This window comes from Equus przewalskii, chromosome 23 (assembly GCF_037783145.1).
Source record: "Equus przewalskii isolate Varuska chromosome 23, EquPr2, whole genome shotgun sequence".
Lineage (NCBI taxonomy): Eukaryota > Metazoa > Chordata > Mammalia > Perissodactyla > Equidae > Equus > Equus przewalskii.
The window spans coordinates 22,084,892-22,109,258 of NC_091853.1; the positions used below are offsets into that span (position 1 = coordinate 22,084,892).

A 24,367-nucleotide genomic window follows, 5' to 3' on the forward strand; every position below is an offset into this window, starting at 1 on the left:
ATTCTAGTTTTCCTCTTTTCAGGTACTTAGTGTCATGCCCATATGACTTTGTGAGCCAAAGTGACATTTCCCATTTTCTGCCTTCGTAATCATGGAAGCAGGTACTGAGATGTCAGCCTAGATCCCTGAGTAACTGTGATGAGCAGAACATTGCTGCCAATTCACAGTGAACATGTAGCATTGGTAAGAAATAAACTTTTGATGCGTTAGGCCACTAAGATTTTTTGGCAGGGTTTCATTGTTATAATACCACCTAGCCTATGCCAACTGATACCCAGGGGTAGGTCCCTGGGCTCTCTGTTCTGTTCCAGTGATGTAATTGTCTGTCCCTTGATCATATATGGCATCTCAATTACCATTGCTTTATAAATCTTGATGTCCGAGAATGAGTCCCTCACTTTGTTCTTCATCAAAATTATCTTTGTTGTTCTTGGCCCTTACTTCTCTCACAGGAATTTTGGAATTAGTCAAGTTCCATTACAAACTCTGTTTAAAATGGAGATTGCAGGATGAGGCCTATAGGTGGTCTAAAGATCTCATCAGAAACTCCTAGGTGGAGAAAGGATAGTCTCTTCAATAAATGATGGTGGGAAAACTGGCAAATGCCACATGCAAAAGAATGAAAGCAGACCATTATCTTTCACCATACACAAAAATTAACTCACAATGGATTAAAGACTTGAATGCACATAAAACTCCCAGAAGAAAACATCCACAATATACTCTTTGACATCAGTCTTAGCGATATCTTTTTGAATATCATTTCTCCTCAGACAAGAGAAACAAAAGAAAAAAATAAACAAATGGGACTACATTAAACCAAAAAGCTTCTGCATGGCAAAAGAAACCATGAACAAAATGAAAAGACAACCTAATAACTGGAAGAAGATATTTGCAAATCATATATCTGATAAGATATGAAATATCTGATAAAATATATGAACAACTCATACAACAACAAAAAACCCAATTAAAAAATGGGCAGAGGATCTGAACAGATATTTTCCCAAAGAAGATATACATATAGCCAATAGGCACCTGAAAAGATGTTCAATATCCCTAATTATTAGGGAAATGCAAATCAAAAGCACAGTGAGCTATCACCTCACGCCCATGAGAACGGCTATTAAAAAGGCAAGAAATAACAAGTGCCAGAGATGATGTGGAGGAAAGGGAACCCTCATACACTGCTGGTGGGAGTGCAAACTGGTGCAGCCACTATGCAAAACAGTATGGAGATTCCTCAAAAAATTAAAAATACAACTATCACATGATCTAGCTATTCCACTTCTCAGTATTTATCCAAAGAACACAAAAACACTAATTTGAAAAGACATATACATCACTACGTTCATTGCAGCAATATTCACAATAGCCAAGACTTGGAAACAACCTGTGTCCATCAACAAATGACTGAACAAAGAAGATGTGGTTTATATAGAATGGAATACTACTCAGCTATGGAAAAGATGAAATCTTGCCATTTGCAACAACATGGATGGACCTTAAGTGTATTGTGCTAAGCAAAATAAGTCAGATGAAGAAAGCCAAATACCATATGATTTCATTCATATGTGGAAGATAAAACAACAACGACAAACAAACACATAGATACAGAGAATAGAATGGTGGTTACCAGAGGGAAAGAGGGGGGAGGGCAAAAGGAGTAAAACAGCAGATTTGTATGGTGACGGATGACAACTAGGCTTTTGGCAGTGAACACAATTAGCCCTATACAGAAATCGAAATATAATGATGTACACCTGAAATTTACATAATGTTATAAACTAATGTTACTTCAATAAAAAAAAGTTTTTTTAAAAAAACAACCCTGGATAACTGCATTGAGTTCAGGAAAGCACAGGTTATCCTGGAGAGGCCAAGGGAAACAAAGGAGGCCTGTGCTCAGTGTACTCTACCGCACTCTATCCTATTGAGATCATGAATCTATTCCAGACCCGAGTAAGGACAACAAAATAAAGAATTATAATAGCAAGGAATACTGTTACCCGAATCTGGAGTATGGTATTTGTCTGAGTTTCAGAAAGCAAGTAGCAATAGTGGGGATAGTGAGGGATCATGGTTTCTCCAAATAGCCTTACCTCAAAAAAATTTATCTTAGTCTATTTGGTTCCTAAGTTTTGGACACTGTATATAATCCTAAAAACTTGTCCTAGGAGTGTAGTCTCTATCCAGGCTATCCCATGTGCAAGTCTGCTCCAACCTTAAGTATATAATACTAGGTATGGAGGAGGACAGGTGTCCTTCCAAAAGGTGTGATATGACTCTCATTCATTCAAACATTATGATCCCGAACTATCCACCCCTTTGGTGAAGAATATGAAGCTGAGAAACTTCTCCAACTGTCCTGGGGAATATTATCAAACTCTCTGCAGTGGTACCCAACTCCTTCTTTCTAATTCTTTCAACAAGTAAACTCCGTTTAATTTCCTAGACATCACCCATACCTGGCCTTTCCATTAATCCAAATCTACAACTGGCATTTATTACTACAATGGTCCTGTAAGGTTAACCGACATCATTAAAATCTTGAGTCTTCCATAAACATGGTATAGGCCCCCATTTAATTTATGTCTTCTCTTACATCTTTTAATGTTTTATAATTTTATAATTTATAAAGTTCTTTTGGCAGATTCCTAGGCATCTTATAGTTTTATTTGCTATTATAAAAGTTATCTTTTTACAGCAATGTAATTCTTAAAATACATAGGAATGCAACTGATCTTTTCACATTGTCAGATGTTTAGTAATCTTGTTGAACTTATTAGTTCTAATAGTTGTCTGTAGGTTCTCTTGCATAATTTTTATAGAGCACATGGTCAGTAAACATTTCTGTAAATGGCCAGAGAGTAAATACTGTTAACTTTGCAGGTCATACGGTCTCTGATGCAACTACACCAAGCAGCCTTTGTAGTTCACAAGCAGCCATAGACAATATGGAAACAAGCAACACTTGATTTATAAAAACAGACAACAGCCAGATTTGGCTCATAGGCCATAGTTTGCTGATCTCTGCTATACATAATCACATTATCTGTGAATAATAGCATCTTTTTTCTTTCCAATTCATATACTTTTCTTTTTTCTTGTGTTACTGGGCCAGCCAGGACCTTCAGTTGAATGCTGAATAGGAGTGGTGACAGCAGGCATCCTTGTTTTAAGGGCTACTTCTTTTTTTTCATTTTTTCTTTTTGAGGAAGATTAGCCCTGAGCTAACATCTGCTGCCAATCCTCCTCTTTTTCCTGAGGAAAACTGGCCCTGAGCTAATATTCATGCCCATCTTCCTCTACTCTATATGTGGGACGCCTGCCACAGCATGGCTTGACAAGCGGTGGTAGGTCCACACCCAGGATCCAAACTGGCAAACCCCGGGCCACCTAAGTGGAACATGTGAACTTAACTGCTGAGCCACTAGGCAGGGCCCTGAGGGCTACTTCCTATTGATTCTTAAGAGGATTTTTTCTAAGGTTCTGCCTTTAGAATGCGTTTGCTATAGGATTTTTGTAAATAAACTTTATCAGGTTCAGAAAGTTCATTTTTCTTCATGGTTTGCTAAGAGTCTTTAATCTATGGGTACTGAATTCTATCAAATACTTTCTCCTCAGCTATTGGGTAAACTTTCCTCCTTGATCTATTACTGTGGTAAATTATATTCATAAATTTCTAGTACTAAATCATTTCTCACCCCTCACATAAACCAAACTTGATCAGGATATGTAGTAACATTTTTAAAAACTGCTGGATTACATTTGCTGATATTTTATTTTGGATTTTTACATCTGGGTTCGTTAAGTGAAACTGGCCTGTAATTGTTCTCTTACACTGTACTTGTCTGACTTTGATTTCAAGGTTATCCTAGCCTCACAAATAAGTTGTAGATGATAACAGCGATTGCCTGTGGGGAGGGGAACTGGGTGACCTGGGGATAGAGATAGGGGAAGACTAACTTTTCATTGTACGTCCTTTGTACCTTCTGAATTTTGTACAAATAAACAAAATTTAGAATTAAGAAAAGAGAACTCAGATTCTTCATTTATAAAAATAGGTATGATAATCTTTCATTCTCAAAAGGTTAAATGAAATAGTATATATGGAAGTCCTTTATAAATTTCAAACACTAAAAAAATTTTCACCTCATCATTTACGTATAATCAAGTAAGTACTAAATGACGTGATATAAAAACGCCACAGAAATCAGAGTAGTCAGAGAAGGCACCATCTAAGACGCTTGCTCATGCCACTTCCATCTTCTCCTTTTTCTATCCAAATCTAAGCCATCATTCAAGGCCAGGCTCAACCACCAACTCTGCCGTGATGCTCTGCCTGTCATCCACACCACTTCTCTTCATTTATCCTGTCTCAATTACATATTCTGAAGGCCTTTAGCATGCATTTGCCATACAACTTCTCTTGTGTCATTACCTTTTTCATAAATAACTCTTAAATTGCTGTTTACTTCTCAGATGTTTGTATTATTATATTATCTCACCAATCTGGATTATAACCACTTCAGGGTGGAAATCATATATCGTCTTTCTCTCTAGGCCACACAGCATCTAGGGCACTATTTCACATTTAGTTGATATTTGATAATCATTGATGGAATAAATGAATGAATAACAAAATGAACGTTAACTATGATAAACGTTAGGCTAGCTCTTGTAGGATTACTGAAGGGAAAAAAGGAGCACATTTAAGGTAAAAGAAACAATGGCACAAAATTACACAGACTAGAATTAACAGTGTACAGGCATCTGAAGGCATGTCTATGTGCGTGAGTATACACGTCTGTGGCAAGGAGTTAGTTATAAATATGGATGAAAGAGAATTTTACAGTGGGACACAGTGAAAGAAGTCACCTTAAATGACAATCTAAGAAATAAATTTGTTCCAACAGATAATAGTGAGCCACTATATTTTCTCTACTTCCTAGTTATCAATTTTAAGTTTAAGCTAACCAGTGGAGGTAAACAGCAAAATTAAGAAAAAGAACTATGGCACAGTGAAATATTTAATGCTGAGATGATATACATCTGGGACTTGCTTTAAAATATTCCAGAAAAAAGTACAGCAAATAGATAAACAAGAAGGGTGAAATGCTGCTAACTGTTGAAGCTGGGTGATGGTGGGTACATAGGAATTCATTATATTAAATGTTTCACTTTTTTTTTTCCCCCTTTTTCTCCCCAAAGTCCCCTGGTACACAGTTGTATATTCTTCATTGTGGGTCCTAGTTGTGGCATGTGGGACGCTGCCTCAGCGTGGCTTGATGAGCAGTGCCATGTCCGCGCCCAGGGTTCAAACCAACAAAACACTGGGCTGCCTGCAGTTGAGTGCGCGAATTTAACCACTCGGCCACGGGGCCAGCCCCTCACTTTTGTGTTTAACAATTTCCACTAAAAAAAAAAGGGAGGGGGTGGAAGTAATCCTGGCAAAAGGGTAAGAGTTAAGGTCAGGGCATGATCTGTTACAATTTGTAAAACAATTATGTACCAGGGCGTGTACTCCTCAAAAAATGTAAAGAAGAAAACAGCAGTGAATGACTTCTGAAGGCAAGTAAGACAGAAATAGGTGGTGTTGGTGGTTCAAATAAACAGTGTTACTATAAGAAACAAAGAATAAACTGTCAGAAAACTCTGAAGGGAACCAAATGTGTTGGTGGCCGTAGTCAAAGCTACAGTGTTAGGATGAATATCTGTCAGCTATCCTGAAAGATCTAGAAAGATGAGAATTGTTTCTGAAGGTTAGAAATGGTTAAGGAGACCTTAAAATCAAGTTTTGATTGAACAGTCAAAATAGATGCTAATTTGCACAGGGTCAAAGAAAGGAACCGTTGATGATATTTCCCAAATGCTTATAATGGTCATAACTATAGTTCATAAAGGATCTAAAATATTCCGTGGGAACTCATGAAAGACAACAGTGCTTCTCAATTTGAGATCTACTCTTTATTTATTTTAAAAACATGTAAGAAAATCCATCCTAAAGTTTTCGCTTTTAGTCCAGAATTGAAGTTTATGACTATGCTATAATTATTTTTATAGAGTTAAACATATCTCATTAATTAAAGCTAAAACCATCAGATTAAAGCGAGTGAAGTCAGCATCATGGCCAAGTGAGTTGTTCCCTTTGTCTCTTCCCTCTAAGTTACAACTAAACGGACATTCATTAACCAACAGAGGATTCCCTACAGAGCACAACAGGACGTCTGAGAAATACAGGCAGGCATACATCTGAAGGTGCGTGGACCAGGTCCTGCGAAGCAGTGGGACTGGGTGAGTGGACCTCTCTACCTCCCTGGAATCAGTGAGCCAGGTTTCAGAGCCTCACACAACGAGCTGGCACGACTATAGTAGGAGGTGGAGGCAGCCAGACCATGAGTGCAAACACTTCTGGAGTGTCAGCCCAGCTGTGGGAGTGCCCACCATGCCACAGCAGTCTCGGCTGTGGGAACACACTCCACTGAGTAGCGACAGTTCAGCCCCCATGTAGACACCATGACCACCAAGAGCAGGAGCTCAGCCAAACCACCCGTGAATGCAGTGCCAGCCTGCACACGCAAACCTGCTCACTAAGCCCAGAGGACCCACCTGCACAAGAGCAACCCACTGAGTAGCAAGAGCCAGCCTGCACAAACACAGAGCAGCCCTACCTGCACAACTTCCAGTAGAGGGGGCAGGATTCAGAAACACAGCTCCTGCTCCCCCACAGCAGTGGCAGGTGGAATCTGTGACCTGATACTACCACAAATGTGCTTGCAAAGGGTCAACTTATCAAACAACATGAAGAGCTACAGTAACACTTCAGAGCAGGAGGCAAATAACAGTTCTCCAGACCAATCTTGACTCTCAGAAATTTGCAATCTAAATGACAGAGAATTCAAAGTATTTATCATAAAGACACTCAACAAGTTACAAGAAAACTCAGAAAGATAGTTCAATGAGCACAGAATTAAAATTAATGAGCAGAGGGTATACTTCACCAAAAAGATTTAAGCCCTTAAAAATACTATACAGAAATTCTGGATACGAAGGACAGAATTAATGGGATAAAAAATAATTTAGAAACCATAAAAAATAGAGCTGACGTTATGGAGGACAGAATTACTGAATTAGAGACAGAAATCTAGAAATGCTTCAGATGGAGGGGGAGAGAGAACTAAGATTTTTAAAAAATGAAGAAATTCTTCGAGAAATATCTGACTCAATTAGGAAAAGCAACATAAGGATTATGGGTATTCCAGAGGGAGAAGTGAGGGGGAAAGGAGCAGAGAGCTTATTCAAAGAAATAATAGCTGAGAAGCTCCCAAACCTGGGGAAAGAACTGGACTTACAAGTACAGGAAGCCAACAGAACTCCTAATGGCATCAATGCAAAAAGACCTTCTCCAAGGCATATAACATTAAAACTGGCAAAAAGTCAATGAGAAAGAAAAAATACTAAGGGCAGCAAGGCAGAAGAAAATAACCTACAAAGGAACCCCTATCAGGCTTTCAGCAGATTTCTCAGCAGAAACCTTACAGGCTAGGAGAGAATGGAATGATGGATTCAAAATACTGAAAGAGAAAAACTTTCACCCAAGAATATACTATCCAGCGAAACTATCCTTTGGATATGATGGAGGCGTAAAAGGTTTCCCAGATAAACAAAGCTGAAGGAGTTCATCACCACTAGACCTTCCTTACAGGAAATGATGAAAGAAGCCCTCATACCTGAAACACAAAGGCAAACGTTTACAAAACCTTGAACAAGGAGATAAATAGACCAATACAATCAGAAAAGTGCAGCTCTATATCAGAATAGGTCAGTAAACACTTAATTATAACATAAAAGACAAAGGGCGGGGAAGCATCAGAAATAACTATAAACACTTCAATTTAGTCACAAACACACAACACAGAAAAGAACAATTTGTGACAACAATAACTCAGAAAGGAAAGAGGAAAAGGTTGGAACCTAGTTAAGCTAACGGAGACAAGAGACTATCAGAAAATGGCCTGTCATCTACGAGATCTTTTATACAAACCTCATTGTAACCACCAAACGAAAAAATCAAAGCAGAGCCACAAATCATAAATAAAGAGAAAACTGAGAAAACCATCTCAAAAAACCACCAAACTGAAATGGCAGTCAGAAATACAAGGGGAACAAAACATGGAAATATAGAACAACCAGAAAACGAGAGATAAAATGTCAGTATTAAGCCCTCATATATCAATAATCAGTCTAAATGTAAATGGATTTAATTCTCCAATCAAAAGACACAGAGTGGCTGGATGGATTAAAAAACAAGACCCAACAATATGCTGCCTCCAGGAAACACATCTCAGTTCTAAAGACAAACATCGGCTCAGAGTGAAAGGATGGAAGATGATATTCCAAGCAAATGGCAAGCAAAAGGAAGCAGGTATTGCCATACTTATATCAGACAAGCAGACTTCAAGATGAAAAAGACAATGAGAGACAAAGAGGGGCAATATATAATGATAAAAGCGACATTCCACCAAGAGGACCTAACACGAATATATATGTGCCTAGCACAGAAGCACCAGAGTATATAAAGCAACTATTAACAGACCTAAAAGGAGAAATTGACAGCAACACAATAATAGTAGGGGACCTCAACACCCCACTTATAGCAATGGATAGATCATCCAGACAGAAAGTCGACAAGGAAACAGTGGCCTTAAATGAAATACTAAACCAGATGAACTTAGACAGATATAGAACATTCCATCCAAAACAGCAGAATCCATATTCTTCTCAAGTGCACACAGAATATTCTCAAACACAGACCATATGTTGGGAAACAAGGCAAGCCTCAAAAAACTTAAGAAGACTGAAATCATATCAAGTATCTTTTCTGATCACAGCACCATGAAATTAGAAATCACTTACAAGATAAAGGCTAGAAAAGTCACAAATATGTAATCAACATGCTACTAAACAACTGTTGGATCAGTGAAATCAAAGGAGACATCACAAAAATACCTGGAGACGAAAATGAAAACATAACATACCAACTCTTATGGGATACAGCAAAAGTGGTTCTAAGAGGAAAATTTATGACAATACAGACCCACAGCAAGAAAGAAGAAAAATCTCAAATAAGCACTCTTAAACTACACCTAACTGAAAACTAGAAAAAGAAGAACAAACAAAGTCCGCAGAAAGGGGAAAATAATAAAAATTAGTGCAGAAATAAATGAAATAGAGACTAAAAAAACAATTGAAAGACCCAATGAAACAAAAAGCTGGTTCTTTCAGAAGGTAAACAAAATTGAGAAACCCTTAGCCAGACTTACTAAGAAAAAAAGAGAAAAGGCTCAGATATCTAAAATTAAAAGTGAAAGAGGAGAAATTACAACAGATACCACAGAAATACAAAGGATTATAAGAGAACACTATGAAAAATCAAATGCCAAGAAACTGGACAACCTAGAAGAAATGGATAAATTCTTAGACTCATACAACCTCCCAAAATTGAATCAATAAGAAATAGAGAATCTGAATAGATCAATCACAAGTAACGAAATGGCAACAGTAATCAAAAACTTCCCAAAAAACAAAAGTCCAGGACCAGGTGGTTTCTCTGAAGAATTCTACCAAACATTCAAGGAAGAGTTAATACCTGTCCTTCTCAAAGTATTCAGGAAAACTGAAAAAGACAGAATGCTTCCTAATTCATTCTATGAAGCCAACATAACCCTGATACCAAAACCAGACAAGGACAACACAAATGAAAATTACAGGCCAATATCACTGATGAACACAGGAGCAAAAGTCCTTACCAAAATACTGGCAAACTAAATACAGCAATACATTAAAAGGATCATATACCATGATCAAGTGGGATTTACACCAGGGACACAGGGATGGTTCAGTATTCGCAAATCAATCAATGTGATGCACCACATTAACAAAATGAGGAGTAAAAATCACATGACCATCTTAAGAGATGCAGAGAAAGCATCTGACAAGATCCAACATCCATTTATGATCAAAACTCAATAAAATGGGTACAGAAGGAAAGTACCTCAATATAATAAAGGCCATATATGACAAATGCATAGCCAACATCATACTCAACAGTGAAAAACTGAAAGCCATCCCTCTGAGAACAGGAACAAGACAAGGGTGCCCACTCTTAGCACTCCTATTCAACACAGTACTGGAGGTTTTGGCCAGGGCAATTAAGCAAGAAAAAGAAATAAGAGGTATCCAAATTTGAAAGGAAGAAGTAAAACTTTGCCTGTTTGTGGATGACATGATTCTATATATAGAAAACTCTAAAGAATCCACCAGAAAACTATTAAAAATAATCAACAATATTGCAGGGTACAAAATCAACTTATAAAAATCAGTTGCATGTCTGAGCCAGCCCTGACAGCCTAGTGGTTAAAGTTTGGTGCTCTCACCACTTCGGCAGCCCAGGTTCATTTCCCAGTTGTTGGACCACACTACCAGTATGTTAGCTGCCATGCTGTGGTGGCGGCTCACAAAGAAGAACTATAAGGACTTACAACTGGGATATACAACCATGCACTGGGGCTTTACAAAAAATTAGCTGCATTTCTACACACTAATAACAAACTATCAGAAAGAAAAGTCAAGAACACAATCCCACTTACAATCACTACAAAAAGAATAAAATATCTAGGAATAAATTTAACCAAAGAGGTGAAAGACCTATACAATGAAATCTATAAGACATTATTGAAAGAAATTGAAGATATAAAGAAATGGAAAGATATTCCATGCTCATGGATTGGAAGTATAAACACAGTTAAAATGTCCATATTACCTAAAGCAATCCACAGATTCAATGCAATGCCAGTCAGAATGCCAATGACATTCTTCAGAGAAATACAACAAAGAATCCTAAAATTCATATGGAACAACAAAAGACCCCAAATAGCTAAGGCAATCCTGAGAAAAAAGGACAAAGCTGGAGGCACCACAATACCTGACTTAAAATATACTACAAAGCTATAGTAATCAATACAGCATAGTACTGGCACAACAACAGACACACACAACAATGCAACAGAATTGAAAGCCCAGAAATAAAACCACACATCTACTGACAGCTAATGTTCAACAAAGGAGCCAAGAACATACAATGGAGAAAGGAAAGTCTCTTCAATAAATGGTGCTAGGAAAACTGGACAGCCACATGCAAAACAATAGAAGTAGACCATTATCTTACACCATGCACAAAAATAAACAAATAGGATAACATCAGACTAAAAAGCTTCTGCAAGGCAAAGGAAACCATGAACAAAATGAAAAGACAACCCACCAAATGGGAGAAAATATTTGCAAATCATATATCCGAGAAGGGGTTAATTTCCATAATATATAAAGAACTCATACAACTCAACAACAAAAGAAACAAACAACTCAATCAAAAAATAGGCAGAGGATAGGAAGAGACATTTTTCCAAAGAGATACCGATGGCCAACAGGCACCTGAAAAGGTGTTCAACATTAGTATTAGGGAAATGCAAACCAAAACTACAATGAGATATCACCTTACACCTGTCAGAATGGCTATAATTACCAAGAAAAAACAGCAAATGTTAAAGAGGATGTGGAGAAAAGGGAACCCTCATCCACTGCTGGTGGAATGAAAACTGATGCAGTCACTATGGAAAACAGTATGGAGGTTTCCCAAAATATTAAAAATACAAATACCATACGATCCAGCTATCCCACTACTGGATATTTATCCAAAGAACATGAAATTGACAATTCCAAGAGATTTATGCACCCCTATGTTCAATGCAGCATTATTCACAATAGCCAAGATGTGGAAGCAACCCAAGTGCCCATCAACAGATGAATGGATGAAGAAGATATGGTGTATATACACACAATGGGACACCACTCAGCTATAAAAAGACAAAATCGTCCCATTTGCAGCAACATGGATGGACCTTAAGGGTATTACGTTATGGTTATTACGTGAAATAAGCCAGACAGAGAAAGACAAACACCATATGATTTCACTTCTATGTGAAAGATGAACAAACACATGGATAAAGAAAACAGATTAGTGGTTACCAGAGGGGAAGGGGGTCGAGGAGTGGGCAAAAGGGGTAAAGGGGCACATAAGTATGGTCATGGACAAAATTAAACTACTGGTGGTGAGGATGATGCAGTCTATACAGAAACCGATATAGAGTAATGTACACCTGAAATTACATAATGTTATAAACCAATATGACCTCAGAAAAAACCCAACTAGATTAAATGAGAAGAATTTACAACACTTAAAGGTTTATACAGACAACAAAGAAAATAAAAGAAAACCACTTACCGTAAGTAATCAATAGAAGGACAAAAGGAATGTTTTTAAATAGGTTCCTTATTGATTTCTCATAGGAGTACTCTTCAGGGGAACTGTCTTGGATTGCTGCTTGAGCCTGACTTGGTGGATACTGAGGTTTTTCTTTGAATGCTGGAAACATACAGAAAAAGGCAATTAAATATATGTATCTTCCTCAGTGAGCAGATTAAATTCACCTTAAGTTTAAAGAGGTAGTGAATGTCTTTTATAGTGAAGCTTTTCATTTTCACTAATTTCTAAATGAAGAATAGTTTGGCATTATCATCTCAGTCCTCTGAAACTGACTAAGACACAGAGATTTGGCCAATTCGCACAACTGAATAGCAAAACCAGCAATATTATGTCACAACATTGCCCGCTGATTATTCCATTTTTAGTTATGCAAGATCAATTTTGATTATATTAAGTATTCAACAATTGTATTTTTAAATTTAGTTCAGTTTATAAGTAGAGGTAACATCAGATATGAGCAAGCCAATGTATTATTGAACTTTTAGAAGACTGTCTTTAGTAATTATTTTCTTGATATTTGATATAGTTTATCATCTGATCTAATAATACTTTCAGAACTGAAAAAGTCGAGGTGGATTCATGGGAGCGGAACTAGGTGTTTCTTGCTGACTCACTCTAGCTGCATATGGAAAATCTAGGTGTAGAGCTGAGTGATACAAAAGGCGATATATGGTTTCCAACACTGTAAGTTCTAGCACTTCCGATTTTTATGGAGTTACAGATCTCACAGCCTTCTCAGCCAGACATTTAGAGACTGCTCTTCTGATGGGCAGGGAAGGATCTACCAACTTCCTGTAACACGTGGCTAGAGAGATTTCTGTAGGTTTAGGCAAGTCAGACGTCAAGACTACTCGAGAAAGAGCTAAACTGCTAAAATTTGGTACATCAAAATTAAAATCTAGTTTTAGTAATGACTCAAAAATTTAAACTAAAATAGATGGAAAAATACTGTATTTCATTGACTCTAAGATGCTCTGATGCTGGCACTCGATGATCTTGCCAGGTATTAATAGAAGGCTTCTATATAACCATGCCTCAATTGCCACCAATGTTACATGCCATTAATTTTTCTTTATTGTAGTAAGAACACTTAACATGAAATCTATCGTCTTAATAAATTTTCAAGTGCACAATACAGTATTAACTATAAGCACAATATTGTACAGCAGATCTCTACAACTTAATCATCTTAGACGCTACTGATTATTAAAGTCATCTCAATTTCAGAGATTTCATGAAAAAAATGTACACTTTAGGAAAAGGCGAAAGATTTATACGATCTGAAGAAAAACCAGAGTATAAACGCACACTTTAGAATCCATGAAATAGGGTAAATTCAAAAACTGAAAAAGAAGGTAAATGGATTCATAAAAAAGTAATATTTTCTAAAAGATCAGAATTTCTTCTTTCTCTTTCTCTTTTTTACAGTGGCTATTTCTTCCAACAAGGAAGGCACGCTTTGTAGTCTGAAAGTGGGCTAGATCTGATGGACCTGGCTGTCAATCATAATCATGCAGAAATTTAAAAATAATACAGATTTTGACATTCTACCCAAAGCTCAGTGAATCAGAACCTCCAGAATGGAACCTGAGAATCTGTATTAAACACAAAACCCGAAATGCTATCAATACCCAGCCGGGTTTGAAAATCATTGCGAAAGAAATGATCCTTAAAACTTCCATATCAAACCATAATTCTCTAATTCTCCTGTTTGCTGCTAATAAAAAAATTAAACTTCTTTGCTCACCAAAACATTGATTAATTATGATTTAACTAAAACTTATCAAAGTAAACCAACTTCTATTTTTATAGGTCTCACAACTAATTCATGAGGAGACATAATTCATAAATATTTACTTTTTAATATTCTTACATTGGAGGACTGGTAGACATAAAATATTTAAGTTCTTGCAACTCCTCCTCTTCCTTTCACCCTATCTGCTCCATGGACTGTTGAGGACGTCTGCTGTCCTTTCCTGAAAGTCACTTTGTGTCCTAGTTAAGATAGAAAGCTATCTCTTTTTATTAATGTTGGTAATACAGAACTCATACAGTTGTAAAACAAAGCTTCAGAATGTAAAGCTATGCTTACAAGGTACTCATGGGTATTCAATGAGTCTCTTACTTAGGTTTTTACTCACTATGGTAAAATAAGTCTAAATGGTTTGGATGTAAACTCAAATGCAAAATGAAAACAATTCTTACTAGTCTTTAACTCTACTAGATTTATTTTCTAAAAACCAGTGTTATCTTTTAGTTTCAGGTAGTCAACTGCCCTTTGAGCAAAATCAGGCCTGTATCTACCACCAACACAATATAATAAAAGTTGGGCTTAAGTCTATATGAAGAAAAAGAGGAACAAGAAAACCACTGGTCTATGACCCTGGTTACGCTGCACTGCTCCTTTCAAAGGATGAAACACGGCTTCTTCTTTCTCCTTTGAAACTGAAAAACAATAGCCTTCTGCCTTCTTTTCTCCCCACTAAAAACCTGTGCCAACAAAATAACTATCAAAGCAGTTATTCCCTGCCCCTGGCAACAGGCATATAAAGTAGCCAAAGGACTTTTGGGCACCACAGTCAAACTTTTTCTCCCATGATAAAAAAAGTAGCAAATCTATTGCTGTTTAGGACCACTTCTACTTTTTGAACTTAGACTATGACATTATCTTTTGATTTTATCATTTGTCCCTGTGGTTCAAGCAAACGTTACACATACTAATTTATTATAAGACAAATAGAAGTTTAAATCCTGGCTCGGCCTCATTTCGCTGTATGACTCTGAAGAAGACAATTCCTTCCTCTCGACTACAGCTTTCTCATCCATAAAATGGAAATAACAACAACAAGCTGCTATGAGGATTGCATGATGTAATGTAAAACAATTCTGTAATTATTGAGTGAACACAAAGTACATTGTCTGTTTTGAGGAACAGTTATTTCTTAAAATCAGAGACTATCTCAGGGACTTGAAATTCTGATAAATTAAGTAAAATGTATTTTTGTTAAAACTTTACAATAGTAGCCTATACATAGATATCCTGAATATAAGAATCAAAATAAAACTATGCATATATGTTCTACACTCACATGTGTAAGTACCTTAATATTAAATATTCTGACTGCCATTACTTTTGGTTTCTGTCATGCACTCACTGTAGAGAACCAGGATGGTAAGGATTTTACTTGATACACCTAAGTGATGTAGTTTACTGCTCTGCTGCACAAGAATAGCTTTCAAATATAACATTACCACTCATACAAGAGGAATTTGAATTGAAATAAAAAATAAGGCTAAGTAAAAGTTAAAACGATGTATTTTTATATAAAACATTTTCTATATGGAGTTAGATTGCCAAGCCTCAAATCTCATTTTCAGTATTTACTAACTGTGATCATGGGTATATTAAATTTATTTAAATTCTGGCTCCAGTTTCCTCATCTATAAAATGGGAATGATAATAATATTACTGTAAGTTAATTGAGATACAGCATGTAGTGTGTCTTTAAACATGTTTGGTGGGGCTGGCCTGGTTGCACAGTGGTTAGGTTCATGCACTCTACTTTGGTTATCCAGGGTTCACAGGTTTGGATCCCGGGCACAGACCTACACACTGCTTGTCAAGCCATGCTGCAACAGTGTCCCATACACAAAATAGAGGAAGATTGGCACGGACGTTAGCACAGCAACAATCTTTCTCAAGCAAAAAAGAGAAAGATTGGCAACAGATGTTAGCTAAGGGCCAATCTTCTTCACCAAAACAAGACAAAACATGTTTGGTATATATCAATTAAATGCTAAGGGCTATAATAGTGTTCTCTGAATAAGAACAGAGTATTAGTGTGAAATTCAGTGGAAGGCATGGGTTAATTCCTAGAAATGTTAGATGGATTATACTCACATGTAAGCTCCATGAGGGAGAGGAATAGCGTTACATGACACGAACCTTCAAGACAGTATTTTAGGAAGACTGCTGAACACCAACTTAGTATATGTCATCTTGCTGAAAGCATCAGCAAAACTAAACTATTTTAGAAGATCTGGTTGGGCTTCCAAAGTATTTATCAGTAGAATTTAGAGGAAAGTAGCACTGTGTCCCAGTAATTATGGTCCTTTAAGTAAGTACAGATTTTTTAAAAATCCACATTTTCCTCAATAGTAAACATTTGGATATGAGGAAAATAGGTAAATTTTTTATTTAAATGTCACAATTTTCAACCTAAGACTTCCATATCACAACTGAGTATTATCTTACTTTTATACTAAGCTTAGTATCATAAGATTAAGATTATAGGCTGCCAAGCAAAACTTGACAATGAGCTCTTTTTTCCTATTCCATTTCCATTCTTCTTTTTCCCCATTTCCATTTCCACCATCTACCCATACGCCATGAGTACATAAATATGTAATTACATACATAAATAGCTCTCTCAATTTCTCCAATAACACAGGGTGATAAGCGAATGGTCACACCTATTATCATTTTCTCCCTCCTCTGACAACTAATTTTATATTTGTAGCATCTCATATATATACTTTTAAACACATATATAACTTCATATCTTTACATATCTTATATACAATCTACTACTCTCTCACTTCTTTTTTTTTAAAAGATTTTATTTTTTCCTTTTTCTCCCCAAAGCCCCCTGGTACATAGTTGTGTATTTTTAGTTGTGTGTGTCCTTCTAGTTGTGGCATGTGGGATGCTGCCTCAGCATGGCTTGATGAGCGGTGCCATGTCCGCACCCGGGATCCAAACCAGTGAAACCCTGGGCCACCGAAGCGGAGTATGTGAACTTAACCACTTGGCCACGGGTCCAGCCCCTCACTTGTTTCAAAGAGACACGCAATTAAAGACAATTAAAAAAAACGCAAACCACAATTTATGTGAAGATATATACGCAATCAAAGGAAACAGAATTTTATACTTTAAAAATCCCTATTGCTAATAAAAGGTCCGTTTATGCAAAATCCATATAAACTCTATTTCATATTTCATCTATGACTACCAGAAAAGCAGACTTAAGAGTTTGTTTTTAAAAAATATATAATTTCTCTTAAAACTTTGTTAAACTGCTAAAATATTACAGGGCTAATTTTTTCTTTTTCAGTAGCCTCTACACAGCAAATATGCCACTCTCAGACTAATTAAGGACATAAAGCCAACCATAAGGAGATTGGACACGTCAGAATATATGCTACCAAGAGAACATTTGCTCATTATCTTAAACAAAATTAAATATGTGGCTGAGCTTCCTGTACCTGGATCCTGCAGTCCATCTACAAAGGCAGTCTCTACTGAAACACTCCATAGTCTTCAGCACACATTTCTTTGAAAACTGAGGATTTCATATCTGGAGATCATAAAACTTGAATTTTTCATTACTAGTATAGCCATGGTAAAAATTAATACACAAATTTTAAAACTCCAGCTATAATGCAGTTTAACTGTAAATTTTAATGATTAAAAGATGGCCTTTCCACTTTGTAATTCCTCTCCTCTTCAAATCAATTTAAGATAAACTGAGAGCCTAATGGGCAACATTACAGTTATGTTGGCAGCTACATTGCTTAAATAAACCTTACCTATCCTTTTCCCTGAAATCAAAATTGTTTCCCATTAAAAATAAACTTTAAAAAGCAGACCTTCCCAAACCTTCTTCCAAACTGCTGATGGCTGCTGGCAGCTGATTCTGACTGACTGCTTCAAGAGACAGGCCCAGACGAGAGGACTCAGTGACGAATGGTGGCAGCAGTGCTTTGCTGGAGTGGCCTAACAAGTAGATAGTTGCCACAGTTTGAAATTCTGCTGAACAGCTTGCTGCTGCCCAGGGTCATTCACTGGTCAACATTTTCAGATCCAGTTAATTGTTAAGTTAGGGATCCTTGGAAGGATTTCCATTAAAATGAAAGTTGTAGCCTATTATCATCATTTCAAAGCATGACAAGAACTTGTTCCTGGCTAGGTTAGCAGAGGAATATGCAGAGAGGAGGCAGGTAATATGTTTGAAACCAAGAGTTATCAGAGAAGAAAAGTTAGTAGGGAGATAAATGAGATGAATTAGTCTTCAAACCCTTTACAATACTGAAACAGATGTAGTGGACCATAACATATCGCTAGGGTTGTAGCATTCATCACCTGAACAAGACAGTGCACAGCGAGAATGAAACAAGCAAATGGCATTCAAGGTATTATCATTAAGAATTTCAGGGTTGGTTATCTTTATTTTCATATGTTTGTCATGCATTTATCTATGTAAACTTCAGGGAAAATAATTCACTTACCAATTACTGCCAAAATAAATAAAAGTGTGGCAACAGCTGACGTTCCATAAAACATGGTACTGATATTACAAGCCAGAAGATCTGTGTTATTCTGTGTGTTGGGCACTAAAACAGGTGGTAGCAAAAAGCCAACTGCAGTTCCAAGCTGTAAAACAAAGAGTCCTGTTAAGAGCTATTATTATAAGAGAAAAAAAGTACATACTGGCAATTAACACAACTTAAGAAGACAGCTAGTGTATGTAAGGTGCTTTTGTAAACTTTAAAGCACCATCTTCTAATGTCTCTACTACTATGGTACTGTTAAAGGGAAATTGCTGACAAATGTCCTCCCTATTCAACAAACATTTACTGAGCTCCTGCTATCTGAATCATGCTGCGAAAAAGTTGTGTGAGATACAGTACCTACCCTTTAGATGCTTACAATCAAAAAAGGGAATAAGAATATGCAATATAAGGCTGAGAAAGACAATCTATAGAATGGAAGAAAATATTTGCAAATCACATATCTGGTAAGATTTACTATCCAGAATATATAAAGAACTCTTACAATTCAATGATGAAGAGACAAACATCCCAACTCAAAAATGGGCAAAGGACTCAGACAGTTCTCCAAAGATATACAAATGTCCAACAAGCACGTGAAAAAATGCTCAATATCATTAACCATTAGGGAAATGCAAATCAAAACCACAATGAGATACCACTCCATAACCCCTAGGATGGCTATAATAAAAATGTTAAAAAAATTAAAAAACAGAAAATAAGTATTGGCAAGGATGTAGACACACAGGAACCCTTGCACACTGCTAGTGGGAGTGTAAAATAGTGCAGCCCCTGTGGATAACAGTTTAGCAGTTCCTTAAAAAGTTACACAAAAAATTACCATATGACCTAGCAATTCCAGTCCTAGGTATATAACCAAGAAACTGAAACAGGTATTCAAACAAATATTGAATACTGTACATGAATATTCATAGCAGTCCTATTCACAACAGCCAAAAGGTACAAACAACCCAAATGTCCATCAAAAGATGAACGGATAAACAAACTGTGGTACATCTCTGCAATAAAATATTATTAGTCATGAAAAGAATGATGTACTGATACATGCTACAACATGGGTGAACTTTGAAATCATGCTAAGTGAAAGAAGCCAGACACAAAAGGCCACCTATTATATGACTGCCTTTGTATGAAATGTCTAGCATAGGTAAATCCATAGAGAGGAAAAGCAGATTAGTGATTGCCAGAGGCTAGAGGGAGGGAGGAATGAGGAGTGACTGCTTAATGGGTACTGCGTCTTCTTTGAGGGTAGACGAAAATGTTTTGGAACTAGAGGTGATGGTTGTGCAACACTGGGAATGTACTAAGTGCCACTGAGCTGTAGGCTTTAAAATGGTTACTTTCATGTTATATGAATTTCATCTCAATAAGAAAAAAATAGAGCTGAATATGATAATCACAAGAGAAATAAAATCAATATATTAAAGGAGGTTCAATGGAGAGAGATATCAGATTCTTTGGAAGAGTGGAGGAAAAGAAAAAGGCACCAAGATTGGTTTCAAGAAGGAGGCTGAGGCAGAGATAGTAACAAGTATCTCATTTGCTCCCTTACAAAAAGTTGGAAAGAGGCAATTAATCAGGTAATTAAAAGTGACTGTAGTTAAGTACAATACCGTGATGGAGAGGTAGAGGGTGCCAACTGGGGAGATGATGTAATTTATCATCCAAACAGGAACACTGTTCAGAGTGAAAAGGACTCCATCAGTAATTATGCTATATGACTCGAGACTATTCCAGGCAAACTGGAACTCAAGGTCACCCCAGCTGAGACAGTACTTTGGAGGAGCACTTTGTGTAGACTTGGGGTTTGGGAAAAGTTTCTGGAGAAGCAAAGATCTAAATAAGAAATTGGAGTTAGCCAAGCGAAGTAGAAGTGTTCCCAACCAAAGGGACATCATGTACAAAGGCGAGGAAGAAGACAGCATGACCTTGTGAGAAACTGTAAGTAGTGCACAGTCCCCCTCAGAGCAGAGAAAGAGTTCGTCTGCAGAATTAGGGGTGTGGAGAGAGGTGAAGCTGAGTAGTTGGCAGGAGGCAGATCTGGAGGGTCTCACATTGTCACATTAGAGAGTCTGGATTTTATCCTAAGGGCAATGGAAGCCACGACAGGGGGCAAGAGACTGCCGCGGACAGATCTGGACATTAGAAAGACCACACTGGATGAGTTTAGAGAATGGAGGGAAGAGGGTGAGAGCTGCAGCAAGGAAGGTCAGTTAGCAACCTCTAGGTGACAGCTGGGGTTACCCAAAGCTAAGAAACTGGCAGTAGAGATGAAGAAAAATGAGTAGGAGACAAGGTAAATTTTAAGTGGTGGGTTTGTATGGGATATTCTAGCGGAAATATCCAGCCGGCCAGCATCTGAGTCTGAAGCTCATTCATTTATTCAACAAATTTTCATGGAGAATCTAGAATGTGCCAGGCATTGTAATAAATGCTGGTGAAACAGCTGTGTACATTCAAACCACGTGCCTATTTTCATGAAACTTACAATCTAATGGCAAGGATGGGGGATGAGCAATAAATAACAATTAACGTATAAACATATAAATATATGGGACAGTGATAAGAGCTACAAGGAGAATCAAAGTATAATGATATAATAAGAGAGTGACTAGGCAACTCTAAACAGGATCATCAAGAAATGCCACTGAATGATATTTAAACTGAAAGGTGAACGACAATAAGAACATAATAATGTGATCCTGGAAGGAAGAACATTCCAGGCAGAAAGAACGTTTCTGCAAATACAAGCTTAATGTTGTTTAAGGAACCAAACAAGACATATCAGTTAAGATTTTGTAAGCCAGAGTAACAACTTTAGATTTTAAGTAGTATGGTAACTCACTGGCAAGTTCAAAGCAGGGCAATGACATGATCTGATCTATGTTTTAAAAGGTTCTCTCAGGTTAGAGATTGGGCAGTATGGATGTGTAGCTAAAAGCCAGGATTCAGGAATCAGACAGAAATGAATGTGCATGCTGCCTCTAATTAGCTGTGTGACTTTGGAAATTAATTTCATCCCTCCAAGTCTCACTTTCTGTATCTATAAAACTGGGAGACTAATAGTTCCTACCTTACATTATTAAATTAAATGACACAATGCCTGTAAAGTATTTAGCATGGTGCCAGGTTCTTAGTGAGTGCTCAATAATGCTGAATATTATTATGGATGATTATTCTATAGTCTAGGCTGAAGATGCATACTTGGTGGTTATGAGCAAGTGCACAGCTACTGGAGTCAAGGAAGGATTAGGGAGAAACTCTTAGGGAGAATTAGGAAGGCCCAGAGGTGTGCTGAGTCAGTTAGAAGGAAATCTGCCTAAGAGAAAACATTTCCATTTATTATCCATGAAATAGATGATCCATAGATACGGAATTGATAATATTTCTGTTATGCTCAATGAATGTTAATCTTGAACATAATTTAGTAAATGTAAACTACTTTAAGAAAGCAGTTCATATCCAAACATGCAGAAGCAACCAACTAAAATATCAGTCACAAATTATTTTGGATTCACAATATTTCGAGCTATCGTTTCGTCTGTACTTTTAAAGAAAGGAAATAAATATAAAGCAATAAGCACACAGAGTTTGTCTTTTTATGGATTTTAAACAAATCCTGTGATGTTGCAACACTATTAGACCAAAAGTAAGACTAACATTCTTTTGTTACATAGCTACATGTAGTACCATATGAATAGAGAGAGGTTATGTTTTTGGTATACAGATTTTTAACTAGATTCTCCTCAAGCTGAAAGAGCACTCAATACAATTTACATAAAATATTATAGACTCCATATGCAAAATTTAAATTACAATAATCAGTTTGCAATTTAAAAAAAACACGGAAACCATTCTACCTAGTAATGCTAGTGACATGCTAACGGAATTCGAACCTATGGTGTTCCGAAAGACTAGGAAGCACCTTAATACAGGCTTGGCAGAATAAGCCACCCTTTCACAATGGATTCCATGATGTGTGATTTGTCTTGCATTTTCTTACTGTTAATAATTGGTAATTGGACTCAGCAATGCTGTGAGGCCTTATCCCTAGAACGTTTATTTAGCAGTCATTTATAAGTGTCTGTCACGCACCAGGGACCCTGTTGACCACTAATACATAAAATTAAACGGGCTGTACACATTGACCACTCAAAATGGGAACAAATTTCCCAGAATCCAACACCTTCCTTTTGCAAAGAATACAGTGGTGACAAAAATAATACCTATCCTAGTCTCATTCATTACTGCAGTGACAGTTTTTCTATGATGTGAGGCATATATAGGCTAAAACAGTTATTTTACAAGTAATTCTCAAAGATGACAAGAGGGTCACTTTAAACTGGTTTTGAAAGTTCTCTCCTTACAAATAAATCAAAAACGCTCTTCAATCCAAGACTGCCTCCTCTCTTGTGACTACTCACCTCTTCTCCTTCATTTATGGACAAATGCCTCCTGAGGGTCTATCCATACGCCTAGCTCTCATAGCCTACGATTTCTCCTGGTCCTTTAAGGATCCGATTTTCATCTATCACCCTAGTCCTTACCTGATTGCCTAGCACGGCGGTGGCACAAGCTGTGGACACCTCCTTGGGCCCAAACCACACTGAGGCGATGCGAGAGGGTAAGCCCAGGATGAACACCTGGGCCACGGAGCACAGGCACTGACCCAGCATGGTGACCCAGAAGAGATGCTGCTGCACACTGCCGCACTTGACCCAGGCGCCCAGGCAGTTGAGGCCGGAGCCCAGCAGGGCGGTGAGCCGCAGGCCTCTGGTGTCCAGTAGCCAGGTGGCCGGGAAGATGAGGGGCACATAGGCCAGCATGTACACCATGGACAGCCAGTCGACGTGCAGCGAGGAGACGCCGTAGAAACCCTCGAAGACGTTGCTGATGATGCTGTACTGGATCCACTGAAAGGCGTTCACCAGCGAGTACAGGCTGAAGATCAGGAGCACCACAAAGCGCCGCGGCGACAGCGCCGTCCGCGACATCCGGGGGTCCTCGGCGCACGGGGTCTCCTCCCCGGGGCCCTTGGGCAGCAGCCGGACCTGGGTCTCCTCCTCCGGGGCCAGCGGAGACTGTGGCCTGCCCAGGGCTCCCAAGGCGGCCGCGGGGCTGTCCGGAGGGACCCCATTCAGGGCCAGGAAGCCGGCTTTGGGCCCGTTCTGCGGCTCCGCGTTCACCTTCCCGGCGGGCGCGTCCCCCGGGACCAGGAGGTATCCTTTCGTGGGCGGGTGCGCGGCCGCCACCGCCGTCCCCTCCTCATCGTCCGGCCGCGCCATGTCCCCGGGCACCCGGCGCCGCCTCGCGTCCCGCTCTCCTACCCCGCCCGGCACCCCCGGCCCGGGACCTGCCGCCCTCCCTGCACCCCAAGCCAACCCCTTGGCCCACTGCTCCTGCAACCCTTTCCGCCGCCGAGTGAGCCCAGGCGTGAGCCACAAAACGCAGCTCAGGTTGCCCGGTTCCGCAAACCAAGTCTTCCTCACGCGTGGCGGAGCCGGCAGTCACCCCGCGCCAGGCCCCGCCCCAGGAGCGTTGAGGCACCGCGCGGTGCCCACCAGCCAATCAGAGGGCACCTTCCCCCGGCGTGGGAGCCAATCGGGAGCTCCCTGGGGGGAGGGGCGGGAG

General features: G+C 38.4%; 1 protein-coding gene across 1 annotated transcript in view; it reads right to left on the minus strand.

The window, feature by feature from the left end:
- Nucleotides 1-24,267, minus strand: part of FLVCR1 (FLVCR choline and heme transporter 1) — a 36,707-nt gene extending 12,440 nt beyond the window's left edge. Inside the window, exons 1-3 of the mRNA XM_008536334.2 lie at nucleotides 23,284-24,267; nucleotides 18,674-18,818; nucleotides 12,344-12,484 (exon numbers count right to left, since the gene is read on the minus strand). Coding sequence (XP_008534556.1) covers nucleotides 12,344-12,484; nucleotides 18,674-18,818; nucleotides 23,284-24,021 — 1,024 coding nt within the window. The 5' untranslated portion in view covers nucleotides 24,022-24,267. The remainder of the gene's footprint in view (nucleotides 1-12,343; nucleotides 12,485-18,673; nucleotides 18,819-23,283) is intronic.
- Nucleotides 24,268-24,367: the final 100 nt, after the last annotated feature.